General features: G+C 37.4%; 1 protein-coding gene across 1 annotated transcript in view; it reads right to left on the reverse strand.

Annotated features, from left to right (window-relative positions):
- Nucleotides 1–23,830, reverse strand: part of ATXN7L1 (ataxin 7 like 1) — a 115,546-nt gene that overhangs the window by 8,265 nt on the left and 83,451 nt on the right. The window contains 7 exon segments of the mRNA XM_040544609.1: nt 1,989–2,129; nt 2,131–2,935; nt 6,190–6,311; nt 7,511–7,703; nt 10,055–10,311; nt 11,174–11,256; nt 15,988–16,271. Coding sequence (XP_040400543.1) covers nt 1,989–2,129; nt 2,131–2,935; nt 6,190–6,311; nt 7,511–7,703; nt 10,055–10,311; nt 11,174–11,256; nt 15,988–16,271 — 1,885 coding nt within the window.

Genomic DNA, 23,830 nt, shown 5'->3' on the forward strand with positions numbered 1-23,830 from the left:
TGCGGGTTTTTTTGTGGAATTTTTACTGTGACTGCATTTCTGGAACACAGCAAGTCAAAACAGCAGAGCTTAAAAGGGATTTCAAGTATTGTATTCTCTAGAGTTTTAATATTCACACGTAGAGGACATGATATTATGAGACACATGTACTTAAGCAGATACAAGTGTCATTTGTTTATAGCACAAATAATCAGTAGGAAGAATCCATTTTGTACAGAGCACAATTCAGTATCCTTCTCACAAAGTCACCAGCCGTGAGCCAGGCATCTAAAACACAATCAACTTCACTTTACCTCCTATATTTGATTGCTGGTGTAGCTCCAAAGACAGCAGTATGAGAGGAAAGGGATGGTTTCTACATACATACACACACACGCATCTATACATCTGTATGTGTATGCACATATCCATACGTATGCAGAAACATTCTGTTTAAAAATCTGCATATCATCACACTCATTACATATATTTAACATTTCCTTAAGGAAAAGTTATTAGTGTGAATTACTCACACATTAACATGTATTCAGAGAAGACCTCTGATTGATTCTTTCTGGTTTCTTTGCTTCCATTACTATGCAACATGCTGAAACACATCACACACTGGAACAGGAATGTCCCACAGGAACAGATGCAATCACTAAGAGAATGAGAATTTGAACTTGGGACCTCCTTATATCTCTTTATATTGCATGTATCTGTAGGGCTTCTTCAGACCACAGCAGCTACAGATTATGTAACATGAGTAGTTGATACAATCCATTTTCTATTACCAACAGTAGTACCAAGCTAACAATCTGTACTTACTTTGTCTTCCCATTTGAGATACTCTATCTTGGGGCAATTTAATCTTTTTGACACCCTCATTTTGTCTGCTATAGCAGTTTTTCACGAACTACTGAACTACTCAAATGATGTTTGCTCATTCCCTTCTTGCACACCCATTTCTGTCTGCTATTACCTGTGAATTGCCTTGCCCAAGATGTTACCCTCTCCGGTTTCGAGTTCCACTTTACGTACAACATCTTCAGGAAATGAGCTTCACAACAGTTCAGAAACAAACCAACCAAAAATTGTCCTAAGGTACCTCATCCGCTATTTCTCAGGTATTCTGTTCTCTGTTTCTGTCTTTCAGAGGCCAGGACCGAGCTTTGTTTTCTGTGCACTGCATAGCATTGCACGTAATAGCAAAATTAAACAGTACATCATTTTAAAGATAGTATTGGCAGCTTTTCCAGCAAAATTTAATTCATATACTTCCATTCTTATACAGCATCAATGAAAGAAAAGTCAAAGCTCTACTGTTAGTGACAATGAAGGCTGAGTTTGTACCCTTATCTGTTGTACTGACTTCCATATTCTGAACACACGCACACACTAAAAAAAGATAACTAAATGTCCATTAAAGGTCATCTGGTTAAGAGCTTAATTTCTTAATTCTCCCAGTTTCAAACAGGAAACAGCATCTGAGGTCACGCGTCTCAGATTTCCCCCACAGGAAAAGGTAGATGTAAGCATTTTGCATAAAACAAATGAGGTGACTCACATTAACATTAAAAGATGAATCAGCAACAAGTTCAGGAAAATTAAAAGCTGAAATGCTGACTCTTATCTTCCTGCTTTAAATGAGATACAATTTATTTCAGAGAGATGAGAATTAAGATCAGAAATTGGTTCCTAAAACTTATTTATCCGTTCTGGACATTCAGTTTTACTTCAAAAATACAAATAGCTACTTCAGTGATTGAATAAAAATTCTGACTAAAATACCTTAAAAAGTAAAAAAAACACAACGACTTCCCCCCACCAGCATGTTTCTGTGATTGGTACAAACCAAATACAAATACAGTTCTGTATTAACCTAGAAAACACACTGTTCGATGGAAAACAATCTGAAGTGCATGTTTATTTTCTTTTTCGTAATGCATGGAATATTTCAAGTAAGTCAACCACGACCTTCAAAAAAAATAACTGGAAGAGTCCCTTACCTGTCGAGAGATGGAGCTGCTTGTAGGATCTGGCACCGCAGAAATAAGGTTGGCAGTGCTCTTTCTATGAACACTATTCATACCAGGCATTTTAGTGATTTTACAGGCTTTGCTACTAGAACTAGAGTTTTTACGTTTTTTTTCCTTCTGATTTGTCGAAAGAAAGGGGTAGAGAAGACACTGCATTGTGTGCTCCCAGGGAGTGGTCCCCTGAGTGGTGCACAAGAGAAGATACAGACAGATTAGAAGAGTCAATACTGCTTACTACCATGCTCATGTGTTTCACTGAGTCTGTTGAACTACTTGATAATGAAGTCCGTCCTGAGGGCTCCGATTTGGCACTGAGTGGGCTTGTTCCGTTATTTGTATTGTGCACAGACATGCTGTTATAGGAAGATGTAGCCTGATAGGAGTTCAAAGTTGAACTGGGGTTCAGGACACAGTTCTTTTTGTGGGACCCTGAAAATGAAGACGAGGAAGATGTCTGCAAAGATAATGAGGACGATGATGATGACGACGACTGCGGCTTCTTCTTTTTGTTACTTGAAGACTCATCGCTACGAGATGACAGGTCTTTTACTTTTGAGGATTTGCTGGTTTTTGTTTTGGATGGCTTGTGGGATGGGGAAGGGATGACTGCTGGCACTGGTGACACAGCTGATGGCGCCTTAAAGGTTGAGTCCATGATACTTAGGCTCGCAGCCACATGAGGAAAAGCTGTAGTGTGTGACATAATGGAATTCGTATCTGATGTTGTCACAAAGGCTGCGTTTGATAACATGGCTGATGTCATTATGTAAGAAGAAGTGATTCTTGAACTGATAGGTGTTGAAGGAATATACACGGCGCTGGGGTTGCTGAAAGGTTGTAAGACTGATGCGGGAAAAGGAGTGGAGACGTGTGCTGCTGGAGAAGGCATGGGGCTGTCTGCCGCAGGAGGAATTTTCCTAAACAGAACAGAAAAGGAGATTCAGATACATTCAAATAATTCCATCTGAACAATGCAGGTAGGAAATGACTCCCGGGAAGGAAAATTTTATTTAAAAAGGCATTTTAGTTCTGATTCCTGTTCTACCATCAGACACTTTTTAATATTCACAATTCAAAATAAGTTCTACGTTCTACAACAGCTTAAAAATGCTTTTACTTCTAATGTTTTTTCTTTTTAAACATAAAATTCCATTTTAAGGTACTCTTATTAAGTTATGTGTGATTTAATACAAACAGCAAAAACCTACCACAAAGCATGTGTGTTTTAATATTGTAAGGATTCAGGAAAACTGGATTGTGAAGTGTATTTTCATCTGAAATGAATTTTCAAACAGGACACATTAATTCTATGAAGGCAGAGGAGACCTAGCAGAAGAAGATTAGACGTAGCCTGACAGAAGTTCAAAGTTGAACTAGGGCAAGGTAAAGGATTACGCAGTGTAACTTTCCATACAAAATTCTGCCACGGCACACAACTTTGAAACTGTGCAACTCCTCTGTTAAACCAGAACTGAGCTTCACTTCTGCAATGTAGCAGTTACAGGTATGATGTTACAATTAACCACTTTCTTAAAAATTTCATTTCCTTTTTTCTTCACTTTACTAGAAAAAATAAAAAATGCAAATAAAATGCCTGATGATGGTACCTATAAACATGCTAGACACTATGTTTCATTCACTGCCTGTGTTTTGCCTGAAACTCCAAGTTATAGAACAGTTTCAAAATTAACCTGAACTCACAGGTCAGATTTTATGAGGGCAGTACATGAGTCAGTTTGGGGGGCAGTTGAGATTTACTTATCGCTGAGTGTAAAGAGGAAGAGGAGCAATCAGGTCATTTGGCTCATCCCTTTCTCAATGCAGTACTATTCCCAACAACTCATCTGGGAGCAGGTTAGACAGGATTAACTAGTTAATTTATTAATTGCACTGATATTGAAAAATTGACAAAGTATTAAACAATGCTTGATAAGCTCTATAACTAGCTGAATACTATTCAAAGTATAAAATATAATATTACCTGTGAAATTAGTAGAATGTGTTCAACTTCCTTTCTATTCAGCCACTGATCACACACCTTCTATTTATCTAGTCCAGTGTTAACAAAGAAACAGGCTTCCATAATGGTGTCTTGGAAGATTATCATATGAGCTTTTCTCATTATTTGGACTAAAATTTAATTCTCGGTTTAATCCTATTTTTATCATTAGAACCTACAGCGCACCGTAATTCTGCCCTTGTTATCCTCACTACTGACACCTTTTCAATTTGTAGAGACTTAGTCCTGCCCTCAAAGAAGCATGATAAAGCAGCACAGGGTGTTGATATGACAGCGCAGGGTACTGCTTACGATAAAACACACCCTTTGCTGCTGTACCATAAACCAAATCCTAATTACTACTGTCCTCTCAAGGTATTCTTCCCATGGAGACTCTCAGACAGAACATCATTTATGGTACAAATACATAAGAGATTACATACAGACTATGCAACCAGAAACGAGCAAGTCCTACTGCCTGTGGCTTGCTATGTGACTCTGAACAAAGCTGCTTATCAGGTCTGTTCCTTGGTGTATTTTTAAGAAGAGCCAGTAATTCGTACCCACCTTTGTAGAATACTTTGAGAACTAGGATAAAATGCACTCTGTAGATGTTGTTATTGTTCTCAAAATATGGCCTTGCATCCCTTTTACCTTTTGTCTCAGCTGGATGAGCCACAGCTAGAGCTGAACTAGCATCAGCTATAAAAATCACAGCTTTACACATACCCCTGCTTGGCAAAGACAGGAAAAGATCAGTCCAGAGGACTGAGGACAACAGAAGAATACAACAGAGATGAAGCACTGTGAGCTTCCTGTGTTATACAGACAAGTAAGTATGGATATAATACATGAAAATATTAGAGATTACATAAACAGCTGGAATTTGAGAAAACATTTACAATTGGATTTAATGGGAGCAGGATGAGGCCTGTTTATTCCTTGTATCACAGAACTACAACAGAAGTTATTTTAGTTTTTCATGAAAGGAGTGATACTAGCAACATTTCCTCACATGCCTGAATGTCTTTTCACCTGACAAACAAAGCCAATAGATAATGGGTTTTAATTTTCCTATTTATAGAAACCAAATTAGTTTTATTTGTGGAAGGTGACAGACACTAGTTAACTGCCAAATTTGCAAAGTAGAAGAGAGGAACCCGTTGTAGATCAAGCGTGACCTGTCTCTGAACAGAGATGACACTGGCCCTTTCATGGCAAACCCACCCATCTCCAAACTATGCCTCCCAGCATTGTTATCACTGAGTTACCAGGTTAGTCAGATGAGCCAAGCCTTAGTGCTTCAAAAATATATGTAAATAAAAATCAAACCTTGTTTATCTAATGGCTGGCATCCAATGAATATAACACAGTCCTGATAATAAACAGTGACATGAAACACTGCACCTTAGTGTCATTATATTGGAAGCAGAATGCATGGTCCATAGCAGAATTAAAAAAAATATCGTATCTGCAGATCCCTTCAGTCTTTCAAATATAGCTGTATATATTGTTTTAAAAAATAGTTTGTGTTTATTTTTTTAAGTGCAGTCTATTTTAATGTTTTTGCACAACCTAAGCTTATAGTGATTGGAACCTTGATATGTGGCACAGAGGTGCTTCAATACTGTCATAAAGAGAAAATTAAGACCTCAAAGCCAGTGAGTTTAAAGGGCACTATGGATTAAAAATTTCTATATTCCAGCTTACATGTTAGCAAATGGGTACTGAATTCCTTATTACGCGATCCGAGTCTCACAGAGCAAAGTGTGAATAGTGATATAGTTGTGTGACACAAGTATAACAATCTAGGCCAAGTCTAACCTGTGTTATAAAACTGCATGATATCAAGATGCATCTCCAAACCCAGAAAACACTGAGCTTTAATGCATTTAAATGTTAACAGAACTAGTGAATTATTCCTCCCCAGATTTGGAGGGACTACAGAAAAGTCCTAAATTTGGGAGAAATTCACATCAGAATAGGAGATTGTTCTGTTGTGCTGCATATTCCTTAAAGGAGAAGAGAAAATTTTTACTGGCATGGGCATATTACTGACATGACTTAATGCAGAAGTAATTTTAAAAACAATTCCCAGTGGAGAGTTTAATTTAGTAGTTGTACAGAATTACAAATGTTGAACTACCCACCAAGTGTAAAACTCCCACTTACTTCCACATCTGTGAATTCAAGTGTTTTTCTACCATGGAGTTTAGTGCGAATCGAAAATGGTCCCATCTTCTGTCAAAGACGTAGTACCCTCTTCCCATTAAGCGACTACCATATGAACAAAACTGCAAGAAAAGGTATTTCAATGTTGTTTATAGAAAAATGTTTCTACATTATGAAAGAATGATCATTTTTACATCAAGTAACATCTTTGTAATTTGTATCATGAACACCTTTAAAAGGGTATTTCTCACTATCTGAACCACAAATATTATTTAGCATGATGTATGAAATTTGCGTCTGACTTTTCAGCTTAGTGTAAAGTACACTTCATACTCCACTAACAATTCAGTTTACTATCAGGTAAAGAACAGGGGAAGAATATAAATGCTGAGGTACTGCTAAGGAAGTAATTCTGGCTAGTAATACAGGTGGTCTGACATTAGAAAGTTCTCCTTTGCTCTAAGAACCATAGACAATCCTATAGTTATCCCAGTGTTAATTTTATTCTGTGTATCACGTGGAAAACATATAAATGAAGTCTTTGCTAATTTTATTCCTTAGCTAGATCTTTATGAGAACCAACTGCTCACAAACTCAAGAGTTCTCCCCGTTTCTCAGTTTCTACAATGTAAACAAATTCACACTGCAAATCTAATGACACAAGGTTGCACTTTACTACTTACAATAAAATTTGTCACTAGCAAGGGAGAAAGACAAAAACAGCTGCCAGAGAACATTCTTCAGCCCCTGCCAGAGCTGATGGGGTATGCTGTGCTCTACTTTCCGCTTTTAGATGAATGAAGCAATAGCTTCGATGTCCACGTACACTCTCAAATAAATGATATTTAATTACTGCTTCACAGCAGACTACAAAGATCAACGAGCACTGTAATAGCACCTTGCTGCCACATGATTTGCAGAGCTATAACCAACTGCAAGGGAGTTTCATAAGAACTATGACAACAAAGACAAATTATCTGTTCATGTCACATTTAAAACACTGCAGCTTTTCTCTACAGTTTAGCAGAACTACACCTGATTTACAGACTACTGAGAATATCTAAACCCAGAACTTCTTACTTTCTACTGCTCGTCCTGTCCTGCAACCTAACGATGTTTGTCACATGCAGCAAACAGTCTTCTCCTCCTACCTTTTCCCATTCTGACCATAGTTTTCTGCCAAATGTATTTGTTCTCTTTAGAATGCAGACTTTGCAATGTAATTCTCTCATTCCTTACGTTTTTACTGAAGTACATCTTTTTCTCCCCTCTTTTAACGACTTAAGAATAACAGCAAGGCATGCCAGAGAGAGACACATACCCCAAGAGGTCTGGGATGGTGTCCAGAAAAATGACAGTCTAATTTCTCAGATTCTTCAGCTCCATCTGCTTCTCCTTCATCACTGGACAATCTACTGGTTAGATCTCCTCCCATGGAAGGCAGTGGCAGTTCTGGTACGTACCCACTGTGGTTTGAAGAACTGTTGCTGTTTATGCTATTTGCAGATGATGGTCTAGAAGGAGAACAGACATTTAAATCATCAGTGTTCAACAGCTCCGGAAACCCAACTGCCAGAGTAACGCTTCCAAGTAAATTACACCTGAAACGATCACGTAAAGAAGGACAGTAAAAGATAAAGAATACCTGACACTTGGCCTTGTCAAAAATATATCAGGGGTTATCACCAGGTTACCATTAACAGAAGCTCCCATGTGTTGCCTGAAATTTTAAATTTGCCGTGAAGTTGAGTTTAAGATCTTGAGGGAGGCAAAGTGTATTAAATATGCAAACAAAACCAGATGTGTGAAATCTTCTTACACAACACCGTAACTCTACTACTTGATTAATCCCAAGTGTCCAGTTATGCTGAAATTAGCATACTAAATATAAACACGAGTGTTTAGCTTACTCCCTGCACAGCTGGTTTAGTAAGTGCAGTAACTGGGAGGACCTCTTACATCATGGAGGTTTTCTTTACCTCTGTCTAAAATCCAGGAAAACAAAGCGGGAAAGCGTTTACACCACAGGGCACAACAACATCTTCCCCTTCAAATTAACTTGGACACAAACCAGACTTGAAGGTAGGTAGGTAGGGTGTGTGTATGTGTGTGTGTGTGCGTGCAGGTGTGTGTAAAGGATTGTCAATTACAGTTTATGCAACCAAGTGCATATCTGTGTGTGTGTGTGTGTGTAACTCTGAGGTTGGAAGAGATGTTCACACTGAGCAAAATCAGAAGAAAAGCAAGCTATCCAGCCAGCCTTCTTCAACCTATTGAATTTATGCTATCAGCCACTACAACTGCGGACAGGCGCTCTCTTCTGAACCGAGCAGGGTTTGCTTGACAATGTCCATCAGGTGGAAACTGCTGCTGCAGTTACTGTTGGACGGAATTCATTGTGCGAGTGCTCTTTAGCCTTCGGGAACAGCTGGCCAGGTCAAGCCAAGTCACTTTCAGTGAAACCAGAAAATTTTGCCTCAGCAGAGCAGGCAGCACTCACATAACCCTTGCCAGCACCAGAGCAGCAGGCTTGCTGACTCCCAGCAGAGAGGTAGCAAGGCTTTTCCCTGGCACAGCTGCTTGCAAAAAACAGAAAAGATGACACAACAGAGAAGCTGTAGCAGAAACAGAAGTATAAATTGTACAAACACAATGCGTGACTGCTAAAACCCTTCTCCTCGTGTACCACTACCTTTCTTTGCAGTTTCTTCAGCTGACTCTCACTGAATCACATCCCAGTTTTGTTTCTGAAACACCTACTAAAAAACTGTCTGCCTGTCCCTTTGTGCTCCTCTTCATGTGTGGTCACTCTTTTAACAGAAATTATGCAGAGTTCTCACCGATTTACCTATGTGTATTCTTTCATTCACTCAAAGCCCTGTCAGACCCACCTATGTCATTGTAGGAACAAAGTTTCATTATGACATGATGAACGCAGAGAAAATACAGGAAATGTCTGTTTTTAAAACTCGAGATAGCAAGTACGACTAAATATCACTTGGAAATATGGACTTTGTACAAAAGCCCCAAAACGGGCACCCAATCCTGACCGAGGCTTCTGCAAAGAAATGAAATATGAAACAAAATAAACAAAATATGAAATATGAAACAAAACCAACGATCTTAGCTCCACCTATCCCAGCCAAAATGAGTACCAAAAAAACTCTCCAAAAACAAGCAGCCAACCAAAGCACATGGGAAAATTTGCCAGAGGGTAAGGAGAATTCAGTAGCTCCAATACCTCACAGTAGTTTTTCTAACGGGACTTTTTTTTAAAGTTTACACTGTCTTTCTGAAGCTTGTTTTTGTCATTTATATGAAAAAATCTTCAAAATGAAAAAGGAGGTGCTACAGGCAGTTTCAAATCTCAAGTTTTAAGAATTAGCTGCTTACACCGTCATTTACATGAAATCATACCTTTCTTTAAAAGACATTCCATTGATGTAATCGGTGAACTATTCGCCAAGAAAATTTCTATGTAAATGTGTAGAATTTTGCCCACAGTACCCCAATACATCTAAATATATTTTTATTTCCAAACATGTCAGAAACTGTCCTGATTATTACTGGCCATTTTATACAAAAAATGCTGCTAGTCCAAGATCCAGAGCAGAGGATGGACACCACTCCTTACCCTGTGCCCAACCAGACAACAGGCTGCCGTGGGCAGATTGGGTTAATATAAGCATACTCTATTTTTTTTTTTTTTTTTTTTTTACTACTAAGGGAAATTCTTACAATTAATGTATGTTTTATCATTCAATAGCCCAAATACCAAATATTTATAAAATAAACCATATAAAAGACTAGTACATTTCTAACAGCAACTTCAGAATGCAGCACTTCACACTGGAGAATTGCTTACCTCGGAAGTACAGAATTTGGTGGTCTAGATTTTGCAGGAGATGTGACTTTAGATTCTTGCCCAGAGTTCACTGAGGATCCTGACAGAGAGTCTTGTGCTGGTGTGGGCTGGCTCTGATAGCTTTCCCTTGCAGACGGTGGATGCTCTTTGTCTTTTGCAACTTCTTTTTCCCTGGATCGAGCTTTGTGTTCAGCTAGAAGGATGTCAAACTGTTTTTTACGGCCTGGAACTGCTCGTCGATGATTAAGTGAATGAGTCTAAAAATAGGGTGGTTAAAAAGCATTTGTGTGTGCATGACATTGTTTATGAGTCCTCTATACTTCTGATACACCACAACTCTCTACAAGATAAAAATCTACTGCAAACAACTTTAGCCACAGTTATGGAAATAAAGCTGTTATTCCACATTATCTTTGATAAATTACGAAGCAATTCTTAAGAAATGCCACATCAAGGCTAAAACTACTCCTGCAACAATCTTCGTAATAGACTCTATTGACTTCCCTTTTCCAGCACAGAAAGCATAATTCCAATAATTGTAAAATATTAAGAAGTAACGTCACCGCAGCTCTTAACTTACAATGAAAAACTGATTTCATTGGATTGAAAAATGTGAATACATTTTTAAGCAAATGTAATTGATTGTCTCTACCAACAGGCAGCATATACACATACAAAATGTTCATTATCAACATTCTACTTTGTTGCTAGTTTTTAACGAGACTTATTATTACCAGAAGTCAGCCTCCATGTAATTTATTATATGAAAATCATGTTATATTTTCACTAAAAAGTGACTATACTTCAACATTTTTGCATACGTGAACTAAGAAAAGGAGTATTTAAAATAACTCCTGTGCTCCTACATGAAACATTAATGCTTTTTTCATAACGAGATGACAAGGAAAAAAAACCAAACATCTTTCTAGAAACATCAGTGGAATAATGCAGATGCTCTGATTCAAAGAAACAGAATTACTCAAAAGAATTACCTGAAAACAGCGTCTGAATACCATACCCATTGTCTGTAAGACAGGAGCAGGTATGACCTCTCAAACTACTGTGGTAGGATTTAAACTATAACAAAGCATCTGATATTTTATCTTCTAAGAAAAATACCTTGCAGGTGAGCGATCTTGTGCAAGGTTTCTTTGTTTCAGGATCCAGTACTCCACAGTGTTTATTTGGGTCAAATTCTCTTTCTGTTTAATGAGGGTGGAGGAAAAAAGGAGAAAAAAAGCAGATTATTTCAGGAATTTTAACCAGAGCAACCATATTTGCTGGATTTCAATCACAGACTTCACAGGAGTAAGTCTGCTTACAAAGCTCTACTCAACAGAGCGGTCTAAACACGGGACCAAGCCAAATACTGGTGAGTTCAGTTCCCTCTCTAACACTGTCTGCCTGTGAGGCCACGAAATACAGCACTTCCAAATCTAGCCTTTGAGATTGACTCCGACACACTCTTCAGACACATACAGATGAAATACCGTAAGTGCTTTACACATTACTTTGACATACTCAGAAAGCCTGAAAAACAACCAGAGCTGTCTAAAATGTAAACACAAGATTACTGGTGACATTTTAAAAACAAATTTTATCTAAATCTGTCTCATTTTCAGGAAGCGTAAAAAAAAAAAGCGTATGTTAGTTCTTATTTCCCTAAGTCAACGGAGGAATGGAGCTTAAAGTTTGCAGAGATTATGAAAAAAAAAGTATCATTTGAGTTCTACTGATGATTAACATAAGACGTGCATTTAATATTTAATGTGCTATATTTGCATATTTCGTTGTCATTAATATTTTAGTATTTATATACCACAGATAGCATCACCTCCTTTAAGTTGTATTAATATAATTTTACGTTTTGCACTACAGAGCTGTAACAAAACTATAGATATAGAATTTTTATTTTATGCCATCAAAAAAACTACCATTATCTTTACATTCCTAGACATGGTGTGTTTTAATTGGCAGGCTGGTTTGCTTTTATTTGATACTGGGATATAAACTATTTGTCAAAATCATTTTAAAATATACAGCTGTGTTATATTCAGATAAAAATTAATATCCTATGCTTAAATGCAACAATTAATCCAAGTACTTAAATGTTCCTTATAAATAAACAAACAAAATCAGAGCAAAGATGAAGACAGCAATTCCCAGCTATGTTATAATGTTATGACAGCATACAGCAAGCGGAACAGCTGGAAGAAGAAATTTGAGACCAAGTAGCCTACAGAAGATAATTCTTGTCTTCCGATAGCAAAATTACTAGCGGTCATATGTATTCTAATATATATGGACTTACAAATGATAAAGCAAACATCAAATAAGAGGTTATGTTATTGGCCTACTAGCAGAGATATACCAAAAACTGAGCTTGAAAAAAATAGCTGGTACTATTTTTTTGGTGAAACCTACAAAGGGTCTGAAATCTGTCACATGCAGTTGTAGACTCTGTGGCATCTACAGCTCAACAGAAACAGTAAAGTGATCTGTGTATGACTTAATATGATAAACAGTTTTTCCTATTTAATGGATGAAAATGCATGTTCAGGGGCTGAAGGAGTTAATTACTCCTAGTTTTCAAGTGTATGAGGTCTTATCTGAATCACCTGCCAAAAACCCAGAAAACAGACAAAAACCCTAAACAAACTATATGGACTTATAAACATGTCTTCTACTGAAAAATCAGTCCTGAAGGCAGTGACAGGCCTGTGCAATGTATTCTGAAAGACACAAAATTGGGCTGTTTTGGACCAACATGGAAACATACTGCAAAAATCAAGCATTTTGGGAACAGCCAGACTGCAATTTGTGTCCTGACCAAGCAAGACTTTTGGGATTGAACGTAGGAAAGACAGCTTTCAGGAAACCATACAGAGGTAAAAGCTAAGCTTGTAATGAACTACAAGCAGAAGAAGTGGAAGCCTCTGCCACCTACTGATCAGCAAAATAACGTGCTTTCTCTGAAGAATAGAAAATACTAAACAGGAAACCACTTCCCCTGGCTGAAGCTTATGTGGCTGCTCCCGAGGAGTCATGAACATGAAAACTAGTTACAGATACACTTGGTTTGGGCAATACTTTAAATGAAGATTTTCACCTTCTTGTCAGTGATTAAATACAGCTTCTGGCTACTTTTGTATTAGGAATTCTGTAGATTCCTGTGCACATGCCCAGCTTGAGAAAGCTGTTCCTCCAGAATGGATTTCCCTTCCTAGGTTTTGGTGGCCAGAGCAATGAGCATTGTAGCTTCACCTACAGAAGGAAACTGTGCTGTTTGAAACACCACAGATATTCTTAAATAAAGTTTAAACTGGGCATCTGTATTTTTTAGTTTTACCCCAAAGAGAACAAGAACTAAAGAAAATTTAAATATGTGGGGTTGTTTTTTCCCAGTTTGCTACTAGGGAACACTGATCCACTTGTGCTGGGCAGCTACAGACTGTCTTTTGTGGGTCCATGAGCTGACTCCTCTCGCTCACCAACAGTGCTCCTGAAAAGAGGGCAGGTTCATTCATCACCCAAACAACCACCAGCTCTCAGCAAAGTATAAAAAACAAAAACACCAACCAAACAAAAATAAACCTTCAGCCACAGGAAGGGAAATGGTATGAGAGAAAGTGGAGGTTGCTAAAAAGGAAGGAAAACAGATGTAAAGCAGCCAGACCTATAAAGTGTCTTCAAAAATTAACAGCTGTACACTTGCATGGCAGAGGACAGGGAAACCTAAACCCAGGCAGCTTCTCCTTTTAATGTGAAAAGAATAAAATTTATGGCATAACTAAAACAATCATCTTCTTGACCTTCCAAGCTCTTTTTCTCAGGCTTTGTGCCCTTCAGTATGGTTAGCGGAGCGGGATCCATCAGAGTGACACACAATCTACCGACAATTCATTTGCAGGGCTCACAGAACTTCTGTTCTTTGCATCATCACTGATTTATTGCCTTGCTGCATGAATACATGGGGCAGCACAAGCAAGATTTAATGGATTTTAAATCTGATAATGATAGAGAAACTTTACTACAAGTATCAGTTTTGCGTATTTGTTAACCATATAAAAGTAAACTAATGCCTATCAGAGTGCCCAAATAGTCCTGCACAGAATCCCAGCCTATTTGGAAATTTCCACCACTGAAACTTTCCCTATCCTGGAAGAAATCACGAGTGATAGCTTAGAGACAGAATAATGATGGACAGTCACCTCCACACAACACGACAAGCATGCTGAAGGAAGGCTCTACAAAAATGATTCTCCTTTATGAACATATTTCAGCAAGCACTTGCACAAAAAAGGTACAAGTATCTCCTACAGTGCTGCAGCGGTATGTGGTGACATGAAGAAAATAAGTATCAATTTCAACTACCCAAGTAAGAATCAATCTGAATTGATCGGCTAAATTAAGCCTATAGAGCGTTAAATGAAATAATGGTTTAAAAGAAACAACAAATTGGATCTTAGCAAGTAAAAAGTAAGTTATAAAAGCAGAATCAGCTACTTTTGCCATTTTTTTAATGCTATCATGAGCAACTGCTCCATTTTCTTACTTGCTACCTTTAACTAGTTAAGAAAGCAATCAGTGTGCTGAATCCTTGAAGGCGATGGCATTCTTCCATACCACACACAGCCCTAGCAAACACCTCTCATTGGTCTGGAATCAAGCCATGGATGCAGTACCAAAGAGCTAACTGCCAAATTGGAGAAAATGGAAAAAAAAAAACTGATATTCTGTCAAAAATAGGACACACTCGTTAACTGGAAATGAAAGCATTTTTCTTGTACACTTATACTTGATTCAGAACTTGTGCACACTTGGAAATCGTATGAACCAACTCTGTCAAGCAGACGATCTAACGTTGATCATGCTGCCATTAGCAGAATTAGCCTTTCAGTACACACAAGGAGTTCCTGCCCAAATCACAAAGCACTGCCAGTAGATGAATAGACCCTGCACAGCTTCTAAAGCAGTCAAATTGAATCAGTTGCTTTTGCTTTAAATGGTATGTCCCTCAAAACACTTTCTTTCCCCCTTTTTATTGGAAACAAAAATACGTTTTTGGCTTCAGAGGACAAATTACCTACACGCTGCCCAACAGCTGGCACGGGTCGCCTCTGGGGAGCTCCATGGAAAAAAAAATCTTCCTCCAGCAGATGGCAACCTTCCTACCTGCCCCCTTGCTCTCCCACGCTGGGCTGTTCTGTGCTTCAGTGGTAAATTTGCACAAGAAAATCCTCAGTGCCGTACAGCCTGAGGCCAGCAAGAGCATTTCCATTTTTGGTGCCAGTCCCTCAGCCTCACTGCTCTATCTTCCTCAAAAAGATCAAGATCCCTGTGCTACCATCTTCTTACTTCACTCACATGTGAATCACAGAGGTAGAAGCGGAGGAGGAAAATTATGACATTTATGATTCCCCCAGCATTTCCCATACCTTCCCGGAATTTTCCAGTGTTCACTATCAAGAAAAATGACTGTTAAATAAAATTATGGCCTGGTGGGTAATACAATGTCCTAAACCTCAACTGCGCAATGTGGTCATGACCATAGTACAGTCACTCAACCCAGGCATATTATCTGTTGCTGTAGACAAACTGACATTATATAATAGATTGAAAAAGCTTTCTGCCTTTCCATTTTAATGAATTTTCTTCCTTAAAATTTTACATTTGACTTGTTGGCCAATTGAAAAATAGATTAAAACACTCTACATTTAAGCTAAATGGAACACGCATTTTGAAAATAGTTTGTTTATATGTGCTAGGAGTTTGAAAGTTTTCTTTTTCATATATGTAAACAGGCATCTTACAGCAGAAAAATCAAAACAAAAACAGGCTACAGCAGTTTATTGGTACCTTACTTCTGAGCCACAGAGGGATTAATGAAGAAAGATGGACTACATCAAAAAATGAACCACGACACTACTCACCTGAAAGTCTTTTGTAAGGCTTGTTACTGCTTTTAGTGCCATTTTGGTGTTTCTTGTCTATTGAAGGAGCTATAATTCCTTTGCCGTTCAGAATCTTTTCTGGTGACGGCGGCACTGATTTAGACGTCAAACCAGATTTGACCAAGGTTGGAGCAGGTATGGTGGATGAAGAGGCTGAGGAGGAGGTGATGGTGGTAGTGGTTGCAGAATTCATTTTAACGTTGGCACCATCTGCCTTCACTAGATTAGGAATTTTCTCTAGACTGACTACTGGAACAGGAACACTGCAAAACCAAGAAAAATCAAGTTGCGTTTTCTGTATCACAGATTCACAGTTCATTAACTCCCTTCCACAGATATAAAGATTTTGATACAAGTGAAAGAACATCTTCAGACCAAAATGGAAAACTTACTACAGTTATTGACTACTTTTGTTCAATCAAATCTTTACAAAACCAGCCATCTGTAAAGCCTGGTTATGTAAAGAATTACGCAAATAAAGATTTTTGTTTTGTAAAGATACATTTCCCTACTATTCATAAACAAAATAATTCCTTGGTGCCAAGCAAAACACGTCCCCTTACATACACGGTCTCATGCCATTAACACAAACACGTATCAGATGTATGTATGCCATGCTAAACTCACCATTATACTGAAGTAGTGTGCTAACAATATTAGCAGTTTGAACAAACGCAAAAAGAATTAATTTGCTCAAAAGTGTCTAAATGACATATAAATTCCGGGAACAAGGAGAAAGAGATTTTGAGCATAGCAATCTTAACAGCAATCCCTTTAAAAGTATTACCATACTTGACAAATTGAGCATTTTTTTTTTTAATAAAATCTTGTGAATTTATGAATGAAAATCCCCAGAATAATTATTACCTTGGTTGCCCCTTTTCAGAATAAACTCCGTAGTAACTAACTTCATCTAACTTAACTACTGCAACACCATATTTGTGATGCTAACAAAAATTACATTCTCAATTTGATAGCAAAAAAGATTAACACGAGTAATTTTTAAATCCAAAATTATAACAATATTTCTGAGTCATATCTGCATGAGGAAACATTCAACAATAGTCACTGCTTTCAATCTTCCAAGCAACCCCGAAAACTGGATGTGTTGAGCCTACCAATTAAAATTCTAATTACCCCTCCTTACTGAAACAAACCCAGAAAGAAAACATTAATTTAAAAATACATATTTAATTTAAAAACCTAAATGCTTAGAGTTTTTAAGCCACGGTTTCACTGGAGGCTGCAAATGAAAACACCACACTTATTCCTGTTCTTCCCACACAGTCTGAAGAGTTGCTTTTGCCAGTTTTTTGACCAGTTGCCTTGCAAGCTGATCATGCCAAAAGGACAATTTTCAGGTACCATTCCACATAAGCAAACAAAAGAAACCTAAGTTTTCTTAAATACAAATGCAATGGTGATGTTTATGAGGTAAAAGAAATTCCTCATCTAGAAGCATGACCATCTTAACAGCATCCCTGTCAACTGGCACGTTGCAGTTCAGCTAAGTGGAGTTTCTTGTCCAAGTACACACTGTTGTCAGTGCCCCAAGACAGGCAGCAGCTGCCTGTCTGTACATCATGGTACCGGTTAGGGTTTCTCCCCACTCACAAATTTCACATAATCCCAGTCTTTTGTGTCCGAAAAACGTCACCTTGCTATGGGAGGAATGGTTAGCAGGTAGGAAGTTGCTATGATCAGAAAAAGATGGCTTTGGCAGGACATCTTCCACTGGACACCCTACAGAAACACTGGAAACAGGGGCTAAAATCACTCAAGTTCTGACCTTCATGAGATACTACAAAACCTGTTTCTTGTTGGCTGCTGAAGATACTAATCCAAAAGTGCAGCGTGCGTGGCTGGAGTGGACTCTCCTAGAGTATAAAGTTGTTTAGTTTTGGTCTAAGGACATTGTAATAAAGAAAAATGTATCAACAATGACAAACAATAGGTATATAAAATTAAAAATAAGATGCAGGCACCAAGACACATTCTGCAGCTGGAATTAACTTATATAAAACTTCCATATCCTGTGGTATCATAAATATACAAGTCAGGTGGTCAGAATACAGAACGAACTACAGTAAGATGCACAGTGCTGGCTAGTATGGAAAACAACTCAACTTACTCATAAAACCAGAATTGCATAAGTACTTCAATAAAAAAGCAATCATGGAGCTATGATAAGAGGACTTGATCCTCTAGTAACTTTTTTTAACTTGCTCTGAATTTACTAAGTTAAATGACAGATACAAATTATAACATCTTAGAGTGAGGATTTATTTATTTTGCTTTTAAACTGCTGGCAATTAAATTTGCTGAAAATAGGAGAATTTCTTTACTCAATAGATTAAGTAGTTTTACTACATAGAAACTATATATATACACATATATATTAGAGCTGAACAAATGTTCAAGCCATTCATAAGGTTTGTCTTAATTCAAAGTACTGATTACACTGTGATAGACTCAAGTGTATTCTCTGGTCTAGCAGCTAAATACAGGTAAAATGAAAAAAGTTTATCTACTTTGCAGTGTGCAGAACTGGAAGTCCTAGAGTACACGTGGGTGTTCACTGTGAAAATGAACAAAACCAAAGGGAGGCTTTGGGTTTTGGTTCTTTTTTTTTTTTTTTTTTTTTTTACAGACCAACAAGTCAACCTTGAGAATAGGTGTAATTAGTCATTACGCATTTCACTGCAATGTTGATGAAAATGAAAATATTCTCATATTTTAAGATGGACATTCTATATGACTCCTGGTAGTCTACTGTAAATTTTTTGAGAAATTACAAATGACCATTTCTCTTAATGTAAGTGGGTACTACACTCAACATTAAGGAACTCTAATTTAATGTCAGCATAACGAATAAAGATGAATTGATAACTGAACTGCAATCTGGAAGCTGCATAGGACCAACAACTGTGATTAACTGCTAAGGACTGAAAAGCTAAATAAATCAAACGCCCATATTTGTACTTTATGGTTCAAGAGAGTTCTTTTTCCAAACCATGTTTTTGATTGAAAATTAAGGATTTCTTCAAAAATTTCATTAGATTTTTTTTTAAATCTCCTTAATCTATTTACTATATTTTAAAAAACAATTTTTTGCATAAAGAGTCTACTCAAATTTAGTAAAGACAGTGGCTGAAAGGTACAATTCGAAAACGGACATGCAACAAACATGAAAAGAGAGGAAGGGCACATGGCAATCAGTGAAAATCAGAGAATTGGGCGTACAGAAGATCACCAAAGATATGTGAAGAAAAATTTGTATTCATTAAAGAGAAGTTGTTCTCCTTTTTACAAAGAAAATTCTAACAATAACAGCAGTATTTACCTAACAGTCAGTAAAATAGTTATTAGCATGCAAAATAGCAAAAATGTTCAGTATTTTTTCTATACTAAGAATGAAGCAGGATAATGCACCTCAAACAAAAAGATGTTTTTAGGTTCCTTCAGTAACTGTAAAATACTAGCTGAAAAATCATAAATATTTTTTTTTAAATAAGCAAAGCTGGACAACATGGCCATGAGTTCCAAAAGAGCTGAAGAGATATCTGGTCTCTGCATATTAATTTCTAACTGCATCTTGGAATATATCTGGCAACTTAGAGAAGACAGCCTAGTGCTGATGTTGTATCCACACTGAAAACCCACACTAGAAGGTCTTGGAGGGAATGATGGAAAAGCTAACAATAACAAACTGATGAACAATTTGTTCATATGGTTGTACTGAAAAGCAAAAGAAATATGTTTTCACTTTCTGGTGAGGTTACCAGTTAAGCTGACAAAGATAACTGTGAAAATTCCAACTTTTGGAATGCATTATAAAATAAAAACTCTTGAAAAGCACATGTTAAACAACCAAAAATCAAAAACCAGTTTTCAGAGATTCCAATGAGGGTGTTCGTTAGTGGGACATTTTAGCCATCATTACCCAGTCTGACACGACTGAAAACTTCACTGGCGTTTAGAAATAAACATCAGATTCCTGTTGGTGACATTTGCTGATGGAATCAGGATTGAGGGAAACCGCGAGAGACAAAGGAAGTTATAAAAATTAGCATGGGATGTTTGGTGAAATGTATTCATTCAAAAAATATAATCAAATGTAAAGTTATACATGAAGAAACTAGCTATTCAGTCTACAGCAAAATGTGGGGAAAAAACACACTGGAAAATAAGGACAAAAATACTTAGTGGTCAGTGGATGAACAATGCAAGCTTTTATTGTATTGTTGTGCTGACATTAAAAGAAAAGGATATAGCAAACAAGATTAAGGTGCGGATTTACTTTTCACATGTCCTCAGTTATACTGATACTAGAGTATGTCTTCCAGTTTTGTTGACCAGCATTCAATACCGATGTTGATGAATTAGAAAGGAACCAGAAAAGCCTACGAATGTATCTGAGGGCTACAGAAAGTGTTTTATCATCACAGACTTCAAAGGCTCATTCTATTTTTTAGATAAGTTAACTGATTTCCTTCTGTTTTCTTATGTTCTTAAAAATGCAGTAAATAGCAACTCCTTCAGCAGAGCCTGTGACAAACCCCTGAAACAAGACTGTATTTCCCTCCTCAGCAACTTGTGATAATTTCTTTCAGTTCCAAGCCATTACTTGTCAAGCCATTCCCAAGCAAGAAAAATAGACATAGTATGTCACAATACTGGTACTCATGTCTCCTTATTACCTACGTTCTTCAGGCTTTATTAAATACTTTTTTTTTTCCTTGATATTGTATAATTTGCTGGTTTTTTTTTTTTTTGGTCATTCATAGCCATATCTATGCTACCTGTTCAACTTTTTTTTTTTTGAACTCATAGGAAATATAACTCAAAACCACTTACAAATGTAAAACACTGTTCTATTTTTCATTTCTGGGATTGCCTCTAGGTGTAAGAAAGTATTTTTGATGTAGTATTAGAATATATGGCTCAAGTTAACTCTTCTGAATTTTGTTCCCAATTCCATGTTGCATTAGAATTTCTTGACAACCTTCCCTTTCTCATCTTTTCTATGTATAATGGTATTTCCTAATCACAAAGAAATAAAGACTAAAAGATGATTAAAAGATCCATGTAAGTGACATTACAAACTGTAAATGGTTACCCACAGGTATACGTTTGTGATCTTACTACAAAAAGACCATGAATTCCCTACCTGTCGATGAAAACTACAAAATTTCTGTTTCATTTCCTTTATTTTCAGAATTTCTGGCAGGCAGCAGCTAATCCTCATGGAGGGAGGTCAAGGAGACTTGCTTCAGCTGGGATCACAGGGCTAGCTGGCTTTAACGCTTTACCCCGGTTTTACACTGCCTCAGGAGCACGGTGCAGGGAAACAAACATCCCGCAGCATCAGGGCAGCGCTGGGAAGGTGAAGCGGCATCCAGGGAGGAGCCAGGAGCACCTGGCCCCTGCAGTGGAGCCCACGGGCCCCAGAGCTGCAGCTCCTCTGAAGAGAGGGGAGCAAACTGCGTCGTGAGGCGAGGGGGGATGAACAGAGACAGGATCAGCTCAAGTGGAGATGAGTCAACTGTTGCCTCCTTGGCACCAGAATGCTTTTTACAAACAGTGTCTGGTCTGTTTTTATTGATCATCATCTCATGTTCATTATTATTGTTATCACTAACAATTAACTTATTTGTTGCCTTTTTCTATTTTCTACCTGTTTGCTGTACCTCTTACAACCTCAACTGCAAGCTCCAGAAAACCCTGGTTCACGTTTATCTGTGCACAGTGCAGTCGTGCTCCAGCACCACTCCAGTCTCTGCACACTGCTGTATTAATAGCAACGATGTTAGAGAGAGACAGGAAAAAAATCAGAGCTGAGCGGTATTTCTGGATGATGTATTCACAGTAATCTCTCACATCGCAGCTACAAGAAGGCAAGGAGACAAACAGCAGGGACAAAAATGAAACAATTCCAGCTCTCTTTCACCTGAGCATTCTGATCACGCCTTTTAAAGCATTAGCTGAGGAGCCCTCTGAACCACTGCAGCGTATCTCAGAACATGGGATGTGAAGAAGAGAACGAGCTGCTGGGTCAATGCTTAAGATGATGACTCAAGCAAATCAATAGTGAATTAACAGAAGAGCTGGGCCTACATGCAGGCAGGCATGACAACAGAGATCTACTGGGCCATGCTGTCGCAGAGGCCATTGCTGAAGTACTGCTATAAATATAGCATCTAAAAATTAAAAGAGATGCTGAAAAAAATGTGAAAGAATCAGGTAAGTGCAACAAAGGTTATTGCAGGTCTGGAAAGCAATCATTACAAGTGATACAGCTCCTGAATGAAGCTAACCTATGTTATTTGTGGTATCTCTTAATTACTGCAATGTAATGGACAAAAGCACTGAATAACTGGAAGCTTCAGAGGATAAGCTGTAACGCATGGATACATGATGAATTCTGTGCGTATTTTTTGAGACAAATTTGTGTGTCAATTCAGTATGTCTTTCTAAAAGATAAGTGGGTGAAGTTCTATGGCTTGTACAGATCGGTGAATGGAAAATATAATCTTATCTTAAAAAAGAATTACATTTATGAATAATTTCTCCTTTAAGAAAATCAGATCTACTGAATAATTCCTAGAATTCTAAATAAATATGACAATCCACTAATGGAATAGGAACAAACTCTTTGTTAACAGCTCACTATAAACTGTGATGATTATCAGACTGATTTTATTCTCTAAGAAATCATGCAATCTAAGGCACTTGACACTAAACTTTGAAAGACAAGTTTACCAATCCCCAATTCAGACTGTTAGTGATCTGTTGTGTGATGATTACAGTACCTTTAACCAGTATATGCCTCACTTTCCCCTTGGTAAACAGAACCACAGTGTTATCTCCTTGCAGAGCTGCAAGAATTTGGTAATTCACAAGTAAAACTACTGACATATTAATTGCCAAATAATTACCAAGTCAGTACAACAGTTTTAAACAACTAAATCTAACTTATTAATCATCAGTAAATGTTTGGGATGGTCCCAATAATGGGAAAAGGGATTGGTGAAAATGGGTATTTTGTTCCCTTTCAGCTTTTACTGACTGACAGAAAGCCATCTGTTGCCAAAACAGAGGATATTGTTTAGATTCAGTTAGCAAGCTGAAAATGGGTAACAGGTTTGTAGTCAATAGAATTAATACTATGAAGACCTTTCTGAATTTCTTTTAATTAGACTTAAAATAAAAATGCTCTCTTGTATAAAATTCCTCTTTTTAATATTCACAATAAAAGGCCACTATTCAAGCAAGAGTTGGTTTTTTTTTAATAGTAAAGAAGGCACTTAGATGTTAACTAAAATAGCCTGTATCTCATCTGTGTAATCTAAACATCCAAAATTTGTATTTTCAGAATTATATACCATAATTGTCCACAACATTCATCATGTTTATAGAAATGGTGGGTTCTGACTTACAGGAAGATTAGATATTGACTAGGTTTATTCCAGTGCAAGGTAAATTCTATGGCTAGGCAGATGCTGCTGCCTTTGAAATCATGCCAAGGAGTGTATGTTTCAGGCAGAAAACACGCGCTACTATTTTAACATACTAGGAGTTTATGCTTTGTCTCACTGGTGAATGGTTTATTTACTGCTTTAAGGCAGCTGTGTCCAGAAATGCTACCTAAAATCATGACCCTCTTATGCTAGATACTGCATATAAATGGGAAGGATACTTATATAAGTAAGTAGATAAAACTTGAGGAAAAGAAAAAGGAAGTCCTTTTATCTCACATTCACAGAAACCAAACTGAAGCTGAGGAAACTGAATTGTAACAGTAGCCTGTGTAGAAGCAGGA

Source organism: Cygnus olor, chromosome 1 (genome assembly GCF_009769625.2).
Source record: "Cygnus olor isolate bCygOlo1 chromosome 1, bCygOlo1.pri.v2, whole genome shotgun sequence".
Lineage (NCBI taxonomy): Eukaryota > Metazoa > Chordata > Aves > Anseriformes > Anatidae > Cygnus > Cygnus olor.